This window comes from Misgurnus anguillicaudatus, chromosome 18 (genome assembly GCF_027580225.2).
Source record: "Misgurnus anguillicaudatus chromosome 18, ASM2758022v2, whole genome shotgun sequence".
NCBI lineage: Eukaryota > Metazoa > Chordata > Actinopteri > Cypriniformes > Cobitidae > Misgurnus > Misgurnus anguillicaudatus.
In genome coordinates, this window is record NC_073354.2 from 33,194,519 (window position 1) to 33,215,369 (window position 20,851).

The 20,851-nt window shown below is 38.4% G+C and overlaps 2 protein-coding genes across 2 annotated transcripts in view; one reads left to right on the forward strand and one right to left on the reverse strand.

Moving 5' to 3' along the window:
* The first annotated feature begins 978 nt into the window (after positions 1–978).
* Positions 979–20,851, forward strand: part of parp1 (poly (ADP-ribose) polymerase 1) — a 33,591-nt gene continuing 13,718 nt past the window's right edge. Inside the window, exons 1-10 of the mRNA XM_055185410.2 lie at positions 979–1,241; positions 1,952–2,114; positions 3,144–3,259; positions 3,618–3,832; positions 12,551–12,635; positions 12,731–12,847; positions 12,985–13,161; positions 13,248–13,425; positions 18,954–19,094; positions 20,164–20,406. Coding sequence (XP_055041385.2) covers positions 1,119–1,241; positions 1,952–2,114; positions 3,144–3,259; positions 3,618–3,832; positions 12,551–12,635; positions 12,731–12,847; positions 12,985–13,161; positions 13,248–13,425; positions 18,954–19,094; positions 20,164–20,406 — 1,558 coding nt within the window. The 5' untranslated portion in view covers positions 979–1,118. The remainder of the gene's footprint in view (positions 1,242–1,951; positions 2,115–3,143; positions 3,260–3,617; positions 3,833–12,550; positions 12,636–12,730; positions 12,848–12,984; positions 13,162–13,247; positions 13,426–18,953; positions 19,095–20,163; positions 20,407–20,851) is intronic.
* On the reverse strand, positions 4,880–6,317 carry adorb1a (adenosine receptor B1a). The gene has a single exon (XM_055185403.2). It carries the CDS (start codon positions 6,315–6,317, stop codon positions 5,199–5,201), a length of 1,119 nt encoding a protein of 372 aa, XP_055041378.2. The 3' UTR covers positions 4,880–5,198.

Genomic DNA, 20,851 nt, shown 5'->3' on the forward strand with positions numbered 1-20,851 from the left:
CTTTTTCATGTTTAAGTGCTATAATTAGGTCTCTGGTGCTTCTATCAACCTAGAAAACGTAAGAAAGAACAACCCAGTAACTTAGTTTTGGTAAACCATTTTCTGCAAGCAGGTGAAAAATGAGGCCGTTCAGATTTTACATGTTTTGTGACGTAGGTAGCAAGTCCCATTACAATAATAACGCCCCTTAATCTGCACTATCCAACCACGGCACTGCCACTTAGTTCAGAGAGAAAGAAAAAATAATAATTCAGCATAATTAAGTTTCAATTTCAACAAGCCACCATCATTGCAATCAGTGTTTGCATTCACTTATTTGCATTTCAAAGGACACATCCAAAAATGGCACATTTTTGCTCAGACCTACAAAGTGGCAATTTTGACATGCTATAGTAAATTATCTGTGAGGTATTTCGAGCTAAAACTTCACATACGCACTCTGGGGACACCAAAGACTAGTTTTACATCTTTTAAAAAATCTCATAATATGACCCCTTTAAAAAAAAATCCACGGCATGGCTGCTCACACTGAACCCAGTGATTTTACTGGATTTTACAGTAACCATTGTTGTAGTCAAGACCAAGAGGGTGTCGAGACCGAGACTTTAGGGATCACCAAGACAAGACAGAGACCAAAGACAATCAAGAATGAGACAAGACCAAAAACATCAAAAAACCCTGGGTTTGAATAACCCGGGGTTAACTATTTTCCATGTGAATAACCCTTCTGAGACCAAGATCGAGACCAAAGACAATCAAGACCATCAAAAAATGTTCTTGACACTGAGTACTACAAACTAACAGTAAGTGTAGTTGTTAAAAAAGTTATTTAGAACAACAAAACATATGACAACTTGGACACATTGATATCAAATAGTAAAATACTCGAATAAAACGATAACAACTGGAGGATCGATAACTCTGAGATCGATTACATCAGCCTACACAGATTGCGCACACTACAGGAATGCATTCGCGATTAGTTTGGTCTGGTATTCTGCGCGGTAGATTCTGCACGCGGGCTGAGCGCTATCGCTCATTGCATTCATTGTAGTTCGTGGCCTGTCTGACAAGAATTTGACTCTAAACTTACAGTTTTCACCATTTAATGTGCAGAAATGTCCGATTCACATGACGACAAGCTCTACAAGGCCGAATATGCGAAAAGTGGACGCGCCTCTTGCAAGAAATGCAAAGAAAACATTGCTAAGGACTCGCTGAGAATGGCCATTTTGGTCCAGGTGAGAAATTCAGTGCAACTTTGTCCCTATGTTAGCATGATCAGATCTATATTTTGTGCTGAAGTATGCATGTGCATTTTATGTAGGTGTACTCTTGGGTGCACATTGCATGAATGCATGTGTTGATTCTTTTATGATATAAGGCCCAGGAGGAGTTTAAATGCCCTCCCAAAGATAGAAAGAGATTTCTTTTGCACATCAGCTTGAATTCGGTTTGAGTTGTGTATGGTAAAAATACAAAGAAATATGTACAAAAGCAAGACAGAAGTGAAAGTAAGTTAGACGTTTTTATATTGCGCTTAAGAAACAATAGAAGCAATGGTGTATTGATGGACAACATGGGATGCATAAAAGGTCTGTATGCAAAATGTTTTTTTTTAAAAGGTCATATACAGTCTATTTTTAAATGCAATTCCAAGCATATAGATTTTATAGCTTAAATAATAACTTAAACAAATACAAATATTTACCTAGGCTTTTAAAGGTAACTTAGATGGCTGTAACACGTTGTTGATAAACAAGAGCTCTATATGTTTTGATGCAAAGGGCTCGGCTGGTATGGTTCTAGTGTTTTACTTTGTTTCATGTTAGATGCCTTTTATTTAATAATGTTTATGATGAGCTCATTCATTCACTACTCCTTTTGTTTGAATTGTTGATTGATATTGTACAGTGCAACGAAATGTCAATCTTCTTGCTTTTTACCACAGTCTCCCATGTTTGATGGGAAAGTTCCTCACTGGCACCATTTCTCCTGCTTTTGGCTCCGAGCAGTGGTGCAATCAACCGCTGACATTTCGGGATTTACTGACCTCCGCTGGGATGACCAGGAGAAGGTCAAGAAGGCCATTGAAACTGGTGGTGCTATTGCAGGTAACTAGTTTTCCTTATTGCATGAACCCTGAGTTTTCTTTAAGTTTGTCACATGGGTTTTAAATCATATAGTCTTAAAGGAATATTCCATTTTCTTAAAAGAAAAATCCAGATAATTTGCTCACCACCATGTCATCCGGGGTGTTGGTGTCTTTCTTTGTTCAGTTGAGAGGAGGTTGTGTTTTTTGAGGAAAACATTTCAGGATTTTTCTGGTTTTGATGGACTTTGATGGACACCAGCACTTAACACCTAACTCAACACATAACAGTTTTTTTCAGCGGAGTTTCAAAGGACTATAAACAATCCCAAATGAGGCATAAGGGTCTTATTTAGCAAAACGATTGTCGTTTTTGACAAGAAAAATAACAAATATACACTTTTGAAGCACAACTTCTCGTCTAGATCCGGTCCAGCGCGACCTAGCGTAAATGCGTAGTGACGTAGGGAGGTCACGTGTTACATATATAAAACGCACATTTGCGGACCATTGTAAACAATAAACTGACACAAAGACATTCATTAGTATCAGTTGACAAACAACAACATCAGAACGGTCCTCTTTCAACACACTTGTAAACACTGGGGCGGAGTTTTGCGTTCGTCCTCTGTGACGTCATGACGTATTGCGTGGGGTCACGCTGCCACATCACGACCTGATCTAGACGAGAAGTTGTGCTTTAAAAGTGTATATTTGTTATTTTTCTTGTCAAAAATGACAATCGTTTTGCTAGATAAGACCCTTATGCCTCGTTTGGGATTGTTTATAGTCCTTTGAAACTCAGTTGAAAAAACTGTTAAGTGTTGAGTTAAGTATTAATTGTTGGTGTCTATTAAAGTCCATTAAAATAAGAAAAATCCTGCAATGTTTTCCTCAAAAAACATAATTTCTTCTCGACTGAACAAAGAAAAACATCGGCATTTTGGATGACATGGTGGTGAGTAAATTATCTGGATTTTTCTTTTAAGAAAATGGAATATTCCTTTAAGGCATTAAGTTTTAATTGATTAATCTGTTTTGCAAATTACAGGAAAAGGAGGCCAAAAGGGAGCTGCTAAAGGCGAGAAGACACGGAATGACTTTGCAGTAGAGTACGCCAAATCCAACAGAAGTACCTGCAAGGGGTGCAATGAAAAAATTGATAAGGTACATGTTGCATTTTGCACACAACGCGCATATCTGTGCAGCTTCCAAAATATACTCGAGCACGGACAGATGTGGTACAAATGCCTTCTCATACAAATTATTGCTTTACCAGACCGTCAGGGCAGCTCTGATTCGCGTAATTCATTCACAAATTAAGAATAGAAAAGTGGTAAATGTCTGTACCGTGCGTTAACACTTTTTTTTTACTGATCGTCATAAATTCTTACCTTCGGTTAACGGTTAAACTATCAATATGAACATCACATGTTACCAGATCACAAATTTAAATAGGAAAACATCCTAACGTCATCTGTGCTCCATTGAAAAGACATTTTGACAAAAATCCTTATTTTTTCAGGATCACATCCGTGTGTCAAAAAAGGTTGTGGACGAAGAGAAACCTCAGCTGGGTCTGATCGATCGCTGGTACCACACCGGCTGCTTTGTGAGTCGCCGTGAGGAGCTGCTGTTTAAACCGGAGTACAGTGCCGCCCAACTCAAAGGCTTTGCAGCTCTGCGTGATGAAGACAAAGAGGAGTTGAAGAAACGACTTCCTGCAGTGAAAACTGAAGGGTGAGTGTTCAATTACTGTTTTACTGTTTTATTTTATGGTTTTATAGCCATTGTTCTATTCCAATCAAGCATAACCAAATTGACATAGCTGAATGGACATAATTTTTTATATCTGGGCAAGTAACTTTGTTTTACTTGATTGAAGGAAAACCACATGAAAATGCTTAAAGGATTCGTCCATTTTCTTAAAAAGATCCAGGTAATTTACTCACCACCATGTCATCCAAAATGTTGATGTCTTTCCTTGCTCAGTCGTGAAGAAACCATGTTTTTTTGAGGAAAACACTCCAGGATCTCTTTTCATCCTAATGGACTTTAATGGACCCCAACACTTAACAGTTTTAATGCAGTTTAAAATTGCAGTTATAAAGGACTCTAAAAGATCCCAAACGAAGCATAAGGGTCTTATCTAGCAAAACGATTGTCATTTTTGGCAAAAAAAAGCACTTTTAAACCACTACTTCTCGTCTTCCTCCGTTCCTGTGACGCGCCAGCGCGACCCCACGCAATTAAGTAATGACGTCGAAAGGTCATGTTTACATAAAACGCACATTTTTGGACCATTTCAAACAATAAACTGACACAAGACATTATCATTTGACATACAACAAAGTCGGAACAGTCCTCTTTCTCCACACTTGCAAACACTGGGGCGTAGCCCCGCATACGTCATCCGTGACCTCCCGACGTGAAGACGTATTACGTGAGGTCGCGCTGGCGGGTCACACGACCGCAGATAGACGAGAAGTTGTGGTTTAAAAGTGCATGTTTTTTTTTCTTGCCAAAAATGAAAATCGTTTCGCTAGATAAGACCCTTATGCCTCGTTTGGCATCATTTATAGTCCTTTGAAACTGCAAATTTAAACTGCATTAAAACTGTTAAGTGTTGAGGTCCATTAAAATGAGAAAAATCCTGGAATGTATTCCTCAAAAAACCTAAATTCTTCTCGACTGAACAAAGAAAGACATTTTGGATGATATGGTGATGAGTAAATTATCTGGATTTTTTTTAAGAAAATTGACTAATCCTTTAATGTCAAGCCCTGCATTATATATTTGCTACATACAAATGTCTTATGTAATTTATAAAAAGACACAAAATCTGTCTTAATGTAATAGCCCATGTATGAACCTTTTACAGGTAAAGTTGTATTTAAGTTCACCGGCAGACTGTTTAGTTAAACCAGATAGATTAGTGCAACAAACCATCAATTATTGGATCCATCAATTATTATAACTTGTGGCATTCTTCAAAATTACATTTTCTTTTTTGCATGAAGAAATGATTTCTAGAAATATAAACAATATAGAGCAAAGGTTTTACACACATGGACCAGGCCATCACAAAATACATTTTTAATAAAGTCTATGCATCATGTTGGTCCTCCATATCGGTGATCCCTCTACCACACATGAATATGGCTTTAAAGGCCTTCCTAAAGGTTTTCATCTTATAGGCATAGAGAAAAGGGTTAACAGCCGAATTTGCATGGGAGAGAATAATGGCCGTAAGCAGCAGTGGGAGGGGCACAGGGCATGACGGACACAGGAGCAGGAAACAGTTTATAATATGTAAAGGTATCCAGCAGACAGTGAAAAGGAAAAGGACCAAAAAGAGGGATGTGGCCATTTTCATCTCTTTCTTCATCTTGGCCGTTCCCTCGTTAGTCGCTCCGCCCCGTTCTGCCGCGATCCTCCTCATCTGCCGCTTGACCGTGACGAAGATCTGCGCATAGATGAGGAACATCACCAACAGTGGGATCAGCACGCATCCAAAGAAGTTGAAGTAGACCATGTAGGTCATGTCCACCACAAACACAAAAAAACAATAGCCCGACTCGGGCGGAGTCTTGTGCCAGCCCATCAACGGCACCAGACCGATCAGGAATGCCAGCGTCCAGGTGACACACAAAATAAGCACTGCGTTGCGAGGCGTCATGAGCCTGTGGTACTGAAAGGGCATGAAGATGGCCACGTAACGCTCCACGGCGACGACCAGCAGACTGAAGATGGAGCTTTGGGTTAGCATGATGAGCACGGACAACATGAGCAAACAGAGATAGAGATTGTTTTGGGGTATGCCGAGGTCCGTCATTATGGCGCAGGGGATCGCCAGTGTACCTACGCAGATGTCTGCGATCGCCAGTGACACCAAGAAGTAGTTTGTAACTGTTTGAAGCTTTCTGTTGAGTCCCACAGCAACACACACCAGCACGTTGCCCACTGCGGACAGGAGCGCTATAACCAACTCGGCTATCATGTAAGGCAGGTTTATGGATGCAAGGATATTTGCTGGAGCTGGTGTTGGTGTCGTGGCTTGGGTTAGTTTAACTTGCGCATATGATTGGGTTGTGGTCAGGCCGGCCGTTCGACCGAAAGTGAAGTGCATGATGGTATTGTTTTCATAAGAGGTCACGTTCATGAATGTTGTCACGTTGGTGAGCAGAGGTGGTGGGAAAGTGAAGTTGGCGATGGAGTCGTTCATTTTGAGCTGTAGATAAGAGACCAAAAATGTAAATCTTTATAAAATGAAACATGCTAAAGTTTTTTATGGAACTATTACTTGTGATAAATTTACACACAATATGGCTACTAATATACTTGTACATTATTTCATCTTGTCTAACATATATTACCGTAGTTAAGCCGCTATAACTGCTTATAAGCCTGAGTAAGTATTTTTTTCATAATTTGGCTGGTGCTGCGTCTTATAGTCAGGTGTGCCTTGTAAGTCAGTATGAATTAATTTTGACATTTATGAGTAAAGAGACATAATTACCGTCTACAGCTGCAAGAGTCCGCTATATGCTGCTTCTGTATTTATGTAATTCGATGGATTCAGTGATGCGGAATGACGAGTCTCCGAACTTCACGCTAGTTGGCTTGTTCGGTTAATTTAGCCTATTCAACCGTCCAGGTAAGTTCTGTATGCTATGGTTTATCGTTTAAATAACTGATAATATTACTTTAACATACAGACATCTATTCAGCCTGCTGTTCGGTCTACTATTGTTTAGTTGAAAAACTTGCCTTTCCAGATTAAATGTCTGTTCTTCGGCTTGGATTTTGTGAAATAATTTTCTAAATAAACGCGACATATAGTAGACTGCGACTTTTATATGCTATTTCGTCTTAATGACGCATTTTTGAATGATGCGGCTTATACTCCGGTGCGGCTTATAGTCCAGAAAATACGGTACTGTAAATATATTATTGTACTTTTAATGTTCCTGTATAGGGCTGCAAATCGATAATAATAAATTATGAAATTCGTTGTCAACGAATCACATGCTCCGCACCACCGTCGGTTCTTCATACAGAATGACCTGTGCAACACGAGTCGGGCACTTTTTCTTCATATAACGCGTCATGAGCTGCACATTTATCAGCTGATATTCCCATTGCGTGACCAGCTGGGTTGAAATCAAGGCAGCGTTGCCAGGTCCTCTGCCTTTCAGCAGAGTTTTGAATTGGGCTGCTTTTAAACTGTTTCTGCAGGTTGATGTTTTTATGCGAGTTAGAAATGAAAGGATTTGGTTGGTATTTGGGCTGTCAATAGTCATTGGGATGCTTTTGGATTAATTTTAAATGGCCATTGGGCTGGTTTTGTTATGCGGATCTGGCAACCACACAGGACATGAACGCTGGTTAATAAAGTTTTTTTCGTCCTTAAAAAAGTGAGTTTTTAGTTGTTGTTTATTTGTTTCATTGGGTTTTCATAAAAATAGTAATAAACCACAAACTAAGCATCTGTTTTAAAGTAATGGGGAAAATCCTTTTTTTCCGTACCAGCACATCCCTGAAGACTCGTTTTGTTTATTTATATTTTTTAAATTAAATATATTTTAATTAGTGGCGGTCAATTATATATATATATATATATATATATACACACACACACACACACACACACACACACACACACACACACACACACACACACACACACACACACACACACATGTAAATGTTTCTTAAATGCATACATCAATGTGTGTGTATTTATATATACATAATAATTACACACACCACACACTTATATATTATGCAAAAACTCACTTTTATTTTGTATGTGATTAGTCGTTGCCCACCACTAGTTTTAATATGTAAAAGCTGCACAAACTTTTTTAATATGAGGCTTAAAATATCAAAATAAGTATTAGTAAAACTGTAGCAGTGTGTGGCTTTTACACTTTTAAAAGTTTACTTCTACATGTGAATACCTTATTTTAGTGCCTTATTTAGCTTAAATAAGTGATTGATCGCTTTGGATAAAGCATCTGCCAAATTCATTAGTGTAGTGTCATTTAAAAAATATATCATAATGTTTAAATTATATGCCAGAACATTTTATCTAAACTAATTTTAATTAAATTTAGTTTGAATGTCACTTACCAATTCTGTCGTCTGCCTTCTGGAAAATTATGAGTGTTTTTCTTATTTTCTGCCAAAGCATTTGGCTTTTGCGTATCTACTTAAATGTCTGTAATCCATTAGTGACGGTCATATTTACTGAGTGCTTTCCTTTTGCGTATTTTTCGCTAGTGGCTGTGAAATGGGCTTTTATAAGCCTTTCATTCTAATAAGAAAAGTGTTCTTGTTTGTGTTTTCCTTACTATAGTTCATTGATTTGCCCTCAGGTGTCCATTACTGGCACCCAAATGGCCTTTAATTACATTCTAGCGGGAAAATAGGCACCAGTGGGAAAGAGGATGTAGCTTATGCGTCTCATCCGTGATAAATGAAATGAATTAATGCGGGTATTATGACAACCGCTGGATGGAGAAGCGTGTCCAGACGTGAATGTGACTCAATGGACTGATGGTCTTTTAATGAGGTCGTGCAATAATCATCCGCTGGGTTTAAACTCGTCCACAGATTGACCGTGATGTTTTGTATTGCACTTTGGATTACCATGGTAATATCATGGTACACCAGTATTTACATGTATAGATTTGACAGATGCTTAAGGGTTTACATTTTATAAGTACATTGGTAATGTAATGCTCTACTAATTTAAGTTTTCTATACAGTGTTCCTAGGTAAATATACCTTAGATAAGATAAGATAAGATATTTAGATAATTATGTATTTAAGTAACGTATGTATGAATACATATTTATTTTAGTGCTGTCAATTGATTCATTGCGAATAATCGCATTCAAAATAAAAGTACAAATGCACACACATTCATTTATAAATGTAAGAAAATTTGTATATATTTTTTAATTTATATATTGATATATATCAATTCGAGGATTTTCCGCAGCACATTTCTATTAAAGGTTCTGTACGTAACGTTTCTACTTAAACTAATCCATTTTCAATTGCCTTTGTGCGAATGTGTTGTAATCTCACATTAAAATGATCCACTTATCCACTTTGCGGGTTTTGCTATTACCTCTGAAAAAAAATATTATTATTTTTATGTGAAAGTACCGGGCCGGATTTGGCGCGAAATCCAGTGACGTCACCTGCATGCGCGCTCCCAAGCCACTCGCCTCTCGCCTCGTCTACTGACTTTGCGCTCAACAGCGACGACACTGTCTGATAACAGACTGAAACGACCTGCTCCCAGCACAAACTCCACATATTGTGAAGAAAAGTTATCTGCTGAAGCTCGTTAGGCCAAACGTGAATCGGATCAACTAAGGACAAAAACACGGATTAACATTGGCAGGGCATATGAATTATGGAGAAACCTCCGTTTTGTTTTGGGTATAAAAACGGATCCGGAGTTTGCTTTCATCCTTTTGGACAGGTAAGCTAACCTTACTACAAAGCATGTCAAATATATTTTGATTATCTGCTTTAGTTTTTTAGACGTTATATCGGTTTGCTAGCCTTCGCTTTAACGTGTTTGCCCAGCCGTCGTCGATCGATGACGTAAAACTGCGGACGCGTTTGTTTGCATGCGTCCGCTTTTTAAAAGTCTTTAAACTCGTACAGTCTGACATTGATGGAAACTGAGATTATACAGTGTGACATGGACTAAACTACGATATTGATCGCACAGTGTGGCAAGCAACAACCCTAAATGACTATTTTAAATAGCACAGTATATACCGGGCTTTACTGTTAATACTGAAATTGTTCAGTGTAGTTCACTAATCGTTTTCGTTATCTTACCGTAAATGTAAGTAACACCACATAACAGGCTAAATGCAGTCAATTAAACGTTGCAGTGAGAGTTTACCTGAGTTTCCAGCGTGTTGTGTGATGCTTTCTCCGGTGTGTTAAATGTCAGTCTGGCCGTCGCTCATGAGTTCGAGGACGCGCTTGTAAACTTATTGGTTGCAATCTGAAACATCACCGCTAGAGGCCGCTGTAAACTACATACAGCACCTTTAAGGTGGCCCGCCTAAGCTTGAAACCCTACCGCCTTAACTAGGTTGTCCAAAAACAAAATCGCTGCACAAAAAGCCGTCAAGTGCATCCCGAATAATAGCGCGTACACGCATCACACCGCGAGCGGGGACGCGCGTCACACGGCTGAAATGAGAAAGACGTGGTCCGGACGTCACTGTCTGGAGGATAACTAGCCAGTTGATAAAACATCTCGGAGAATAGCGCGGGCGCGCTTCACACCGCGAGCGTGCACGCGCACCACAAGGACGAAATGAGATAAGACATGCTCCGTCATGTCTCGAGGATAGCCAGTTGATAAAACGCGTGTCTGTGAGATCTGTAAGTGGACTTATGTTTTGAGTTTATTTAAGCCTGTTATTGTATTAGTCTATAGTTTTTGCAATTTTAAAATAAGTCAGCTGGTGATTTTGTTGTTTGAGCAACCTGCTAGGGTTTCACGTGCCTGTTGATTAGATATAATTGGTGAGCGATCTTGCTCACTTTTTTATGTGCATTATTTACATGCTACAGTAGTTACACTTAAGATTAGGGATGCTCATATCAGTTAATTTTCCCGACCGACAACCGTAGCTTCTAAACCGAACATTAACCGTTAATTTATAAGATTTTAATATGAAATTGTCATTGAGTAAAAATACAGTTGACGGTTGTCTGTGAACTAGTAAAAACAAAACATTTAATTTGAACGTGCAAACAACAGCGACAGATCAACAACAGAACCAGGATTCATACATTTTCAGACATTCACGCAACATTACCTTATTAAAAATCACGCGATCAGTCCAGTGGATTAATATCCAAAGGGCATTGTCTCCGTTTCATCTACCACAGTGGTCATTTCTAAAGCAGGACGCTTTTCAGAAAGTTTTGCTTTTGCGTCGTCTTTGTGCAAAAAGAGAGATGTTTAGGGGCTGGACACACCAAAACTTTTAAACGCGGCTGAAAACGCCTTGAGGACGCCGAATGCCAGCTGTGTGCCAGCTTTCTTCAGCTGAGCGCTTTGGTAGCTGTGATACTTCAGCTGCGAGCCGGTTGGTTGCTGTGGTAATGTCCCACCCCTCCTCCACTGTGATTGGGCGGCCGTGTGAGAACTGACATTGACGAGCGGAAATCTTCTCCCAAAGTTGAACCTCTTTCAACTCTCGACGCTCAGCGCCGAGCGCGGAAAAACCGCCGAGCGCCGGTTTCAGCGCGGAAAAAAAAACAGCTAGCTGCTGGCTTATTTGAAAAACGCCGAGCTTCCATTGGAAACAATTGAAAACATGCGCCGGCCGCGGGCGTAAAAGTTTTGGTGTACACAACCGGACAGGGTCAGAGCCATGGTCAGAGCAGAGGCCACCATCAGCGAACGTCTGTCCGGATGTGCGCGAGACGGACGCGTCATCTTGCGCGGACACGCGCGCGTCTCCGTTCAGCTTCCAAACACGCATACAAATGATTTCTCATACAAATTATTACTTTAACTTACCAGACCGTCAGGGCAGCAATAATTTGTGTCATTTACAGGACATTTACAACTTAAAGATAGAAAAGTGGCGAAATGTCTGTCGGCTCATGACGACACGCACCATGTATTAACAAATATTTTTTTATTTTTTAACTGATAATGTTAATCGGTCATAAATTCTTACTTTCGGTTAACGGTTAAACGGTCAATGTGAGCATCCCTACTTAAGATAATGTAATTAATAGTGGGAAATAATCAGTTTTTACAATTTTTGCGCCATCTAACATCGTTCGCCAGACGTTCTACAACATCTGCTTTAGTTTGTGTTTATTAACCCTTTAGTTTCACTTCACAACGCAGCTATTCACGTTAGAGCTAAAAACATTTAATTCATTAATAATCTAATATGTGTTAATTTTTTGTCATAGTTTCTTCAAAATTAAGTTTTATTTAAGTGTTTTAAACAAAAATATTTTAATTTTCATCATGACGCATACACCCCACCCCTTTGATTGCCACGCCCTCGGCCCCGCCAGCTAGCCCAACCCTACCCCATTTACTAACAAATTTTCTCCAGGAAACCCTTAATTCATCCATAAATGTGTGTGCATTTGTATATACATAATAATTACACACAGGACACACACATATATTATGCAAAGACAAACTTATTTTTTATGCAATTAATCGCAATTAATTGTTTGACAGCCCTAAATAAATAAATACAAATTTCATACATAATTGTAATTGCACACAAATTGATATCTAGATGCAGATCTAGAACTATACTATACAAACATTTGTGGATATCTTGTTGCTTTACAGGTAAAATTTTATTTAGCAAACGAGGAACTGTGAACTGGTTTGTGTTGTATTTTTGATGAAGTGGTTTTCTTTTTTAGGAAGAGAAAGGCAGATGATGTAGACGGTCAATCGGTTTCTAAGAAGCAGAAGAAAGAAGATGAGCAGCTTGAGTTGAAGCTAAAGGTGGGAGCTCAAAATCTCTGGCATTTCAGAAGCAAACATTTCTTAAACGTTTTTAAAAGGTATCGATCTAAAAATGCTTCTGGTTTCTCTTCTAGGAGCAAAGTCAGCTGATCTGGGGCATTAAGGACAAGTTGAAGAAATACTGCTCTGTCAATGACATGAAAGAGCTGCTCATCGCTAACCATCAAGAAGTTCCTTCTGGGGAGTCAAATGTAAGTGCGATGCACAAAAACTACTGACATCTTTGACTTAAAAAGCATTATTGCGTTGCTAATTTGTCCACATTTTCCAAACACTTAAGTTTAACGAGATTATGTTAGATTCAGTCATGGTAAAATTTGATTGACAGATAGTGGATCGTCTCTCCGACTGCATGGCTTTTGGGTCCCTAAAGCCTTGCGAGACATGTGAAGGCCAACTTGTGTTTAAGAGCGATGCATACTACTGCACAGGCGACATCTCCGCATGGACCAAGTGTGTATTCAAAACCCAGACACCTGATCGCAAAGACTGGGTCACTCCTAAGGTCGGTACATCAGTGAAATGCAAATATTTTGGTATGCGTTTTCTTCTCACCACTAGTCACACAATGTTCTGTATTTTCTCTCGCAGGAGTTTTGTGAAATCCCCTTTCTGAAGAAGTTTAAGTTTAAAAGGCAGGACCGCGTATTTCCCAAAGATGCCCCTCCAGCGACCCCCACACCCTCCACTGCCACTGCATTTGTTGCGAGCTCAGCCGTTTCCAGTGTGTCAACCGCTTCCAGCAATAACCTCAGTGAGGTGCCTGCAGGTCAGTAATTCACAAATACCATATTGTCTGGAATATAAGACAACAGAAATTCCTCTCAATAGACGATGTTGTCTGATATTCTAGTATTAGATGATTACATGTCAATTATACTGTACACCCGCAAAAATGCAGTAGGTGGTGCCAAATACACATAAACAAGTTCACATAGACTGAAGCAACCTGATAAACTACAGTCGTTTACAGTAAGGCAGACCTCTACGGATAAGAAAATATTAATAGGCTACAAGGTTTTTCACAATAAGTGCATTTACATGCACAATCTTATGCCTATTATGCAATTATTATAACTGATAACCGGTGTTGGGGAAAGTTACTGTTAAAAGTAATGCATTACAATATTAAGTTACTCCCCAAAAAAGTAACTAATTGCATTACTTAGTTACTGTTCATGGAAAGTAATGCTTAAGTTACTTTTAGTTACTTTTGCGTCACTTTTTCTTGGCTAAAGCTTGATCTCTTTCAGGCCTTGCAGGTGTTTTTATGACTGAAAAGTTCTGCATTCAGAAATTACATATTTCATCACAAAAATGTTAAGCTCTGGCCTGCCATCTCAGTTTCTGACTCAAACTGTTTCCACACAGGCGCAGAGAGTGCATACGTTTAGTTTAATTCAATACATATTTTTTAATCAAATTAATAAACCTAAAAAAGTAACTTGAGTTACTTTTTTGAAAAAGTAACTAAAATATTAATGTGTACATTTAAAAAGTAATGCGTTACTTTACTCGTTACTTCAGAAAAGTAATGTTATTACGTAATGCAAGTTACTTGTAATGCGTTACCCCCAACACTGCTTATAACGTGTGGAGTCATATAAATGCGTTAATCGGTTTTCTTTTATCAGGGTAAGCCCATAAACATTGTAAGTAAAAGCTGATCGGCACAGGTAGTTTTTTGCTTCGTATCCCGATTTCCTTGCATGTAAACACCTTAACCAGCTTTCTCAACGTTTTGTTCATGTGCGCATGGAGTAAGCGCAAAGTAACGCATAAAAGTCTGCACTTCACTAATGCAGTTGGCATAATTAGCCATTTTTTTTAGTTTTGGTAATGTATGCCACACGAAATGTATTGAACAATATGGGGACCAGACTAGACATTATTTAAAGTGTTTTCAAATTTAAGTTTTTTTTTTTTTAAAAGACAAAAGTTGGTCGTGGACCGTGGACGTGGTCTGAAGAAGTTAGTGTGAGTGAAAAATGGCAGAAAATTTAAAAACAACTGCAGCTTTCATGTGGACGCACTTTGGCTTAAAAAAACAAGTAAAAACAAAAAAATCAGCTCTTTTTGTTAAAATTTTTTATAAAAAAAAAAAAGAAAAAGCATTGCAATGTATCTCAACATGCACCGTATTGTATTGTACCGTAGGGCTGTCGCGGTAACCACATTACCGCATGACCACGCTACTGACAAGCCCAACCGCATGGAAAAAAGCAACCGCAACAACCGTGCCTTTCACGCTAAATTCATGAAACTATATGCCGCCTTGTTTTTCACGTCATACAGTACATGTATAATAAGGCCAAATAGATTTTCAAGAGTTAAGAGAGTAGGCCAGTTTTTTTCCCCGTAAATTTTAAAATTAAAAATGTAATACTTCATATTTCGTTAAATCATACAGTGAATGTGTGGAAAAAGTAAAACTGAGATGACAGAATAACTGTGGCGTTGTCTGCCTCTAGATGCAGTTTTAAAGATTAACTCTTTCCCCGCCATTGACGAGATATCTCGTCAATTAAGAGAAAATGCTTCCCCGCCAATGACGAGATTTTCCGTCTTTCTGCAATACCGCTATTATCCACCAGGTGGCGCCCTTCCGCAACTTTTTAAACCCGGAAGTATTGCCCTATGGCAAGCTGCTGCATGTCCGTGTCTGTTTTAAAGATCGCTCTGAATGGGATCTCTATGAAAAGTCCGTCACAAACATGGAATTATCTCTGCTTTTTGCTCAAAATGTGGTGTTTTTGCAGAAACCTACCCATATTCAAAAGCTGATTACAAAAGAACTGCTCAAGGTAGGATGAAACGTTTTTTTTTGTTTGAAAGCAGAGGGTCTGTTCTTTCATTTGGTATATTGTATGTTTATATATCTGAAGAAGAACATTTTCTGGAAGGCATTATACTTTGATGAAAATCATGAAAAACGCTGGCGCTGGCTGGCAACTTTTTAAAAAAAATGCTGGCAGTGAAAGAGTTAAAAGTACTTTAATATAACTGATCAACCCAAATAACGCCAAAATATAACTGGTTGCTTACCAGCATTAAAACCTCATAAAAAAGACCTTTTATAGGTTTTTTCTTTGTGCATCTGCAGCGTCCGCTCCGTGGATGCAGCCAATATAATGCTGCGGTTGCTTTTGTGAATTGACTGCACACTTGACTTTCATCTAGACATTTAGATAAACAAGTTTTTCATCAACAGTATATCTGCGTGAAACATTTTAAACATTGATGATCATCTGCCGACTCGACTGTTTCATCACATCCTTTATACACGGAGAGTCTGCTTTATTAACGGCTTTTCCTTCGCTCCGCGTGAGCTAAACGTTTCCGCTTTTTATTTTTTTACTATACTTTACTATATTTCTACATATTTTCGACAAAGGAAGACACAGCATATATTGTAAGTTATTATATATAGTAGGGGTGTCCTCGACTAAGGATTTACATATTCAAATCAGAATTGTCGAATCTTTCCATAGTCGACCGATAGTCAAATCATCTATGTGTGTGTGTGCATGGGTTGGGAGGGGTCAGACCAGGTACAAATTGGTAACTTTCATTTTCTTTCACAAGCAGCACACATAAACAACTTTCTGATAAAGTGACCAAAATTGTCTTTCAAGTGATGAACGACAAAACTAGCGATGCATTTATATATATTTTTGAGATAAAATTTAAGGCAACATTTGTTTAATTATTATTCATAACATTCTAAAGCCACGATCTACAGAACATCACAAAAAAAAACTTTTTGATAATTAAACCTAAAAATATAACAAAGGTGATCCTGCCTTGGAAACCCCGGATACAATTCAGTGTTTTTATTTAATTTGCAGATTTAGCGCGTCAAAGCCGTCATGACCCAAAAAACGACAAATGAGAAATGACAAATTATTTGTGATTGTTACTGCAAATGATAAAAACTAAGCTTTATATACAATTCATTAAACGTTATTTATAACAAGAAAAACACTGAAATTAATGATTTTATAGACACTACGCGTTATTATTTAGCACAGAAATACTTGCTTGCTTGCTTTGACTTTGATCATCTCTGTATTCACTTTAGATACAGAAAGACCTAATGTTTCTTATATTATTTATTTCAGGAATCTCTTTGCTATCATTTTAAAGTGAACAGCGACCATAATATTAAATCACAAGAAAGACATTCGTGTCAGGCATAAATATAGGTTCGGTGCAGATATTTTCCGTTTCATCACCGAAATTTAAAGAAACGGCTTACCTGTTTTGTAGTTTAACTTTTGACAAGATAACCACTTTGTTTTAAATACCTTTTAAAAACTTACACCCGTCGAAAAACATCCGTTTTTTAATTTTTAGTTTGATGAACTCCTAAATATGAGACGCAGAACACCTAGCACGTTCGGCTAAATTGCATCCGCAAGCATGGCCAGCACATAATAGCGCAACATCGATACAACGAAGAGCAATCCAAAATGTACAGACTTTAAATAGATCAGAAATTACGTTTATAATAAATACAATTTTTTAAATAAAATAAGGTCAGAAGTAACAAAGTGCAGAACAAATGTGCAAAATGCCTCAAGTGCACGGAAACAAAACACAAGCCAAATAGATAAATCAGATAACCCAGAGTGATTTATAAATAAAATAAAATAAAATAAAGAAATTATAAAAAAAGAAAATATAGCCAGAAATGCCAGCTTTGTCTTTTAAATGTAGAAACAAAGAGGCAATGGTTTGTTAACATAGAAACCTCTTATGGACGTGTAGCCCTGTCACCGGGGTTGCTGGATTTATTAACGCATTTTAAAAATATTTATTGAAAGATGCTACTTCACATATTATTTGCAGCATTATAATGATATGCTGTATATTAATATATTGGGAAAAAGCTGTCATTTGTGAAATCTACTGTGCACCCATATACGGCCAAAATTGAATGATCCTCTTTTCATAACACATCTGCGACGATTCGACTGTGAGATTGGTAGTCGAATCATGCTTCTCCTATCGATGCATCGAATCTTCGACTATTCGGGGTCACCCCTACTATATAGCATTTAAGTTTGTTCTGAAATGATGACAAAATCTAAGTGACCAAAAATGATCTCTCTTACTTAATTTAGCCTAAATAATGATTCATTCATTTTCATACTTTATAGATACACTTTAATTTATCTACTAATATATTATTAAAATGCCCTAAATTTTTATGCATTGCCTTCTGTATTGCATTCGTTTTGTACATTTACAAGTGCACAAATACTGGCTAATTTTAATTTCTTTAAGACACTGCTGTGTTCTGTATTGAGCGATGCTCTGTTAATTTGCGCTTAACAAGCCTAAATGATGTTCTTCAATTTATTTTGGTTTTCTCAAAAATATATTTAGCTGAAGTATAGCTTGTGTTAATCTTTTTTTTCATAAGGGGAAATACATGTAGCCTACCCTTCTTCTACATTAGTTGACCTCATTGTTCTGGATTTAAAAAATAATTTTATTTTAGTAAATGAAGGCGGTAAAACCACATACCGCGCTGGTGAGCCATGCAAAATCACCGCAAGGGAAATTTCTTCACCGCGACAGCCCTATCGTACCGCGATACATTGTACAATGATCCATGTATCGTGTATCGTGATGCGTATTGTACCGTTAGGCCCTTGCCAATACCCAGCCCTAGCTCTGACCTAATCAAGTTTTAGGGGCCAGTCACACCAAAAGCGTTTATGGCAGTTGCAGGTGCCTTTTTGAATGATATTCTATGGGCAGGGTGCGTTTGCGCGCTGTTTATGCGCGCCGAGCGCCTTGCGGTTTTTTGCCGCCTCCCGCGCACGCGTTTTTGAAGGAGCGCTGAGAGTGGAGAAGCGCTCGACGTCATTCGCATCTTTCCATTGTCCAATCGAATGAGAGGAGAGGCGGGACTTACGTTGTGGTGAGGGAAGTTTACAGTTGCTTTGAAGAACCGGACTGCACTCGCTCACTCTCTCCTGCGTGTTTGTGCACCTCTCACCCTCAAACAAGGTCAGAGCAAGCGTCCTCTTTTTAAAGTTTCTGCTAATATGACAGTTAACAGCAAAAGAGCGCTCACACTTCAATATTTGATTGACAAGACAGCTGACTCGGTGGTTGCTTAGCAATATGAAAAACCGCGTCGCACTGCTCTTTTTTAAAAAAAGGCAGTGCATCGCGCCTTGCGTTTGCAAGCGTTTAAAGCGCTTTTGGTGTGACTGGCCCCTAAAGCATTATTCACGCAAGAATGAAATTAAGTGTTTGTTTTTGTCTAAATATATTATGCAGATAAGCCTCTGACAGGGTTGAAGCTGATGGCTGTGGGAAAACTCAGCAAGAACAAAGATGACCTGAAGACTGCAGTGGAGGAACTTGGAGGAAAAATTACAGGCTCTACCAACAAAGCTGCTCTGTGCATTAGCAGCAAGAGTAAGTGATATTATAATGTTAAATGTGCTTTCTATTGATGCTTTTAGGAATGGAATTAAATCTGCTTTCCTAACTCTCTCCTCCATCTTGCATTACCATTTTAACTAAGTTCATTGCAGTTCTGAAAATTTGTTGTACGCTCTGAGATTAAGACATTTTAAAGGGTTAAAAACATTATGTATACTCAAAATGTAAGGTCAATACAGAATGCAATACATAACTACTTCTCAGTCTCTTTATAAGAATACAACCAGAAAATACAGGAAATTTGTATGCGGTTAAAACAGAATAAATGTATAAGCTAAAGTGTGAAGTGTTTTAGCTCCTCTCACTGTGGGTTCACACCGGACGCGTTTAAGGCGTCAAATTCGCGCGTAGTTAGACGCTTGAACATTTTGAGTGTATTTGCTTCATTCGCGTGTAAAATTCTAGTCATCGAGGGGCGTGTAAAATTCACGTCATGGGAGGGGCTAATTCGCAGCGCTAGACCTCCAGACGCACCAACGCGCCTTTACATTGACTTAACATTGAAATCACTCATGCTTGGCGCCTCTACCGCGGCTGGTGTGAACGCAGCATTACACTTAAGCAATAGCAGGAACCTGCAGGATCTCTTAACCAAAATTAAATGAAATCCTTATCGAATCACTTTAGGACTTCAGTCTCCTCAAAAGGGTTCAAGATGTGTTTAGTGCCAAGTGAGGTCAACACTAAATACTGAATTTTGCTTAAAGAAGACATTTTTTGTTTGTATCTTAATAAAGAGAGAAATAGATAAATGTGGCTCGTCATTAAAACTTTGCTAAAGCTACGACGCTGTTGGTTTTGTAATTTTCAGTTTTTAGATATATTTGATGATAAATTAAATTAATTTTACAAACTTAAAGCAATATCATATACGTGTTTGTTCAATATCTTGCAGCCCCAGACCAATATTTTCTCACAGGATTAGATGTTCTGCTTGGACTAAATAAATAAATGTCCCTTCTGAATTTCACATGCCTATTTATTTATTGCCGTGTCACTTAGAAGCTCACTAATAACCTGTTTTGTTCATCTTGCGTCTCAGAGGAAATTGAAAAAATGACTAAGAAGATGGAGGAGGTGAGAGACGCAGGTGTGCGTGTGGTGGCAGAGGGCTTTCTCACTGACATTAAGGAGTCTGGCAAGGCCCTTCAGGAGCTCATCTCCCTCCACGCCATCTCCCCATGGGGTGCTGAAGTTAAAGCCGAGGCCCAGACTTCAACTGCGGCCTCCAAATCCACTGGAGCTCATTCCTCAAAGAGCACCGGTAGAGTCAAAGAGGAAGCAGGTTCGAAATTGTTTATGATGCATTGTTGTGCAATATGATCAAGCGCTTTGAATAACAGGGACGCTTGAATTAACGTTCATGAATCATTTAACTTTCACTGTGTGACATTATAGACTTATCGTTACAATTGCGCCTCTACTGCCACGACATTATTGTAAACAAAAGCTTAACACTAGAAAAACAAACGCTAAACACTGGACCAATGAAGCATATTGATGGAAACGCCTATTTGGTTGTTTTAGAGCTAGATAAAGATTCGCATTTTGATAAAAAACATTTTTTTAGAAAAGCATGCACTGTTAAATCATGCACACTAATACAAGAGAGATTGTTGGGAGTTCATGTTATCATTAGTGATTATTTCACCACATAGTTCCAGATTTTTATGATATAATTTTGTTTCCTATTTGAATTCAGTTTCCATACATATGTCTACATGCTATCT

Bases quoted from the DNA above. Each gene is read 5' to 3' on its own strand.
- adorb1a (XM_055185403.2), bottom strand. From the start codon at position 6,317: ATGAACGACTCCATCGCCAACTTCACTTTCCCACCACCTCTGCTCACC.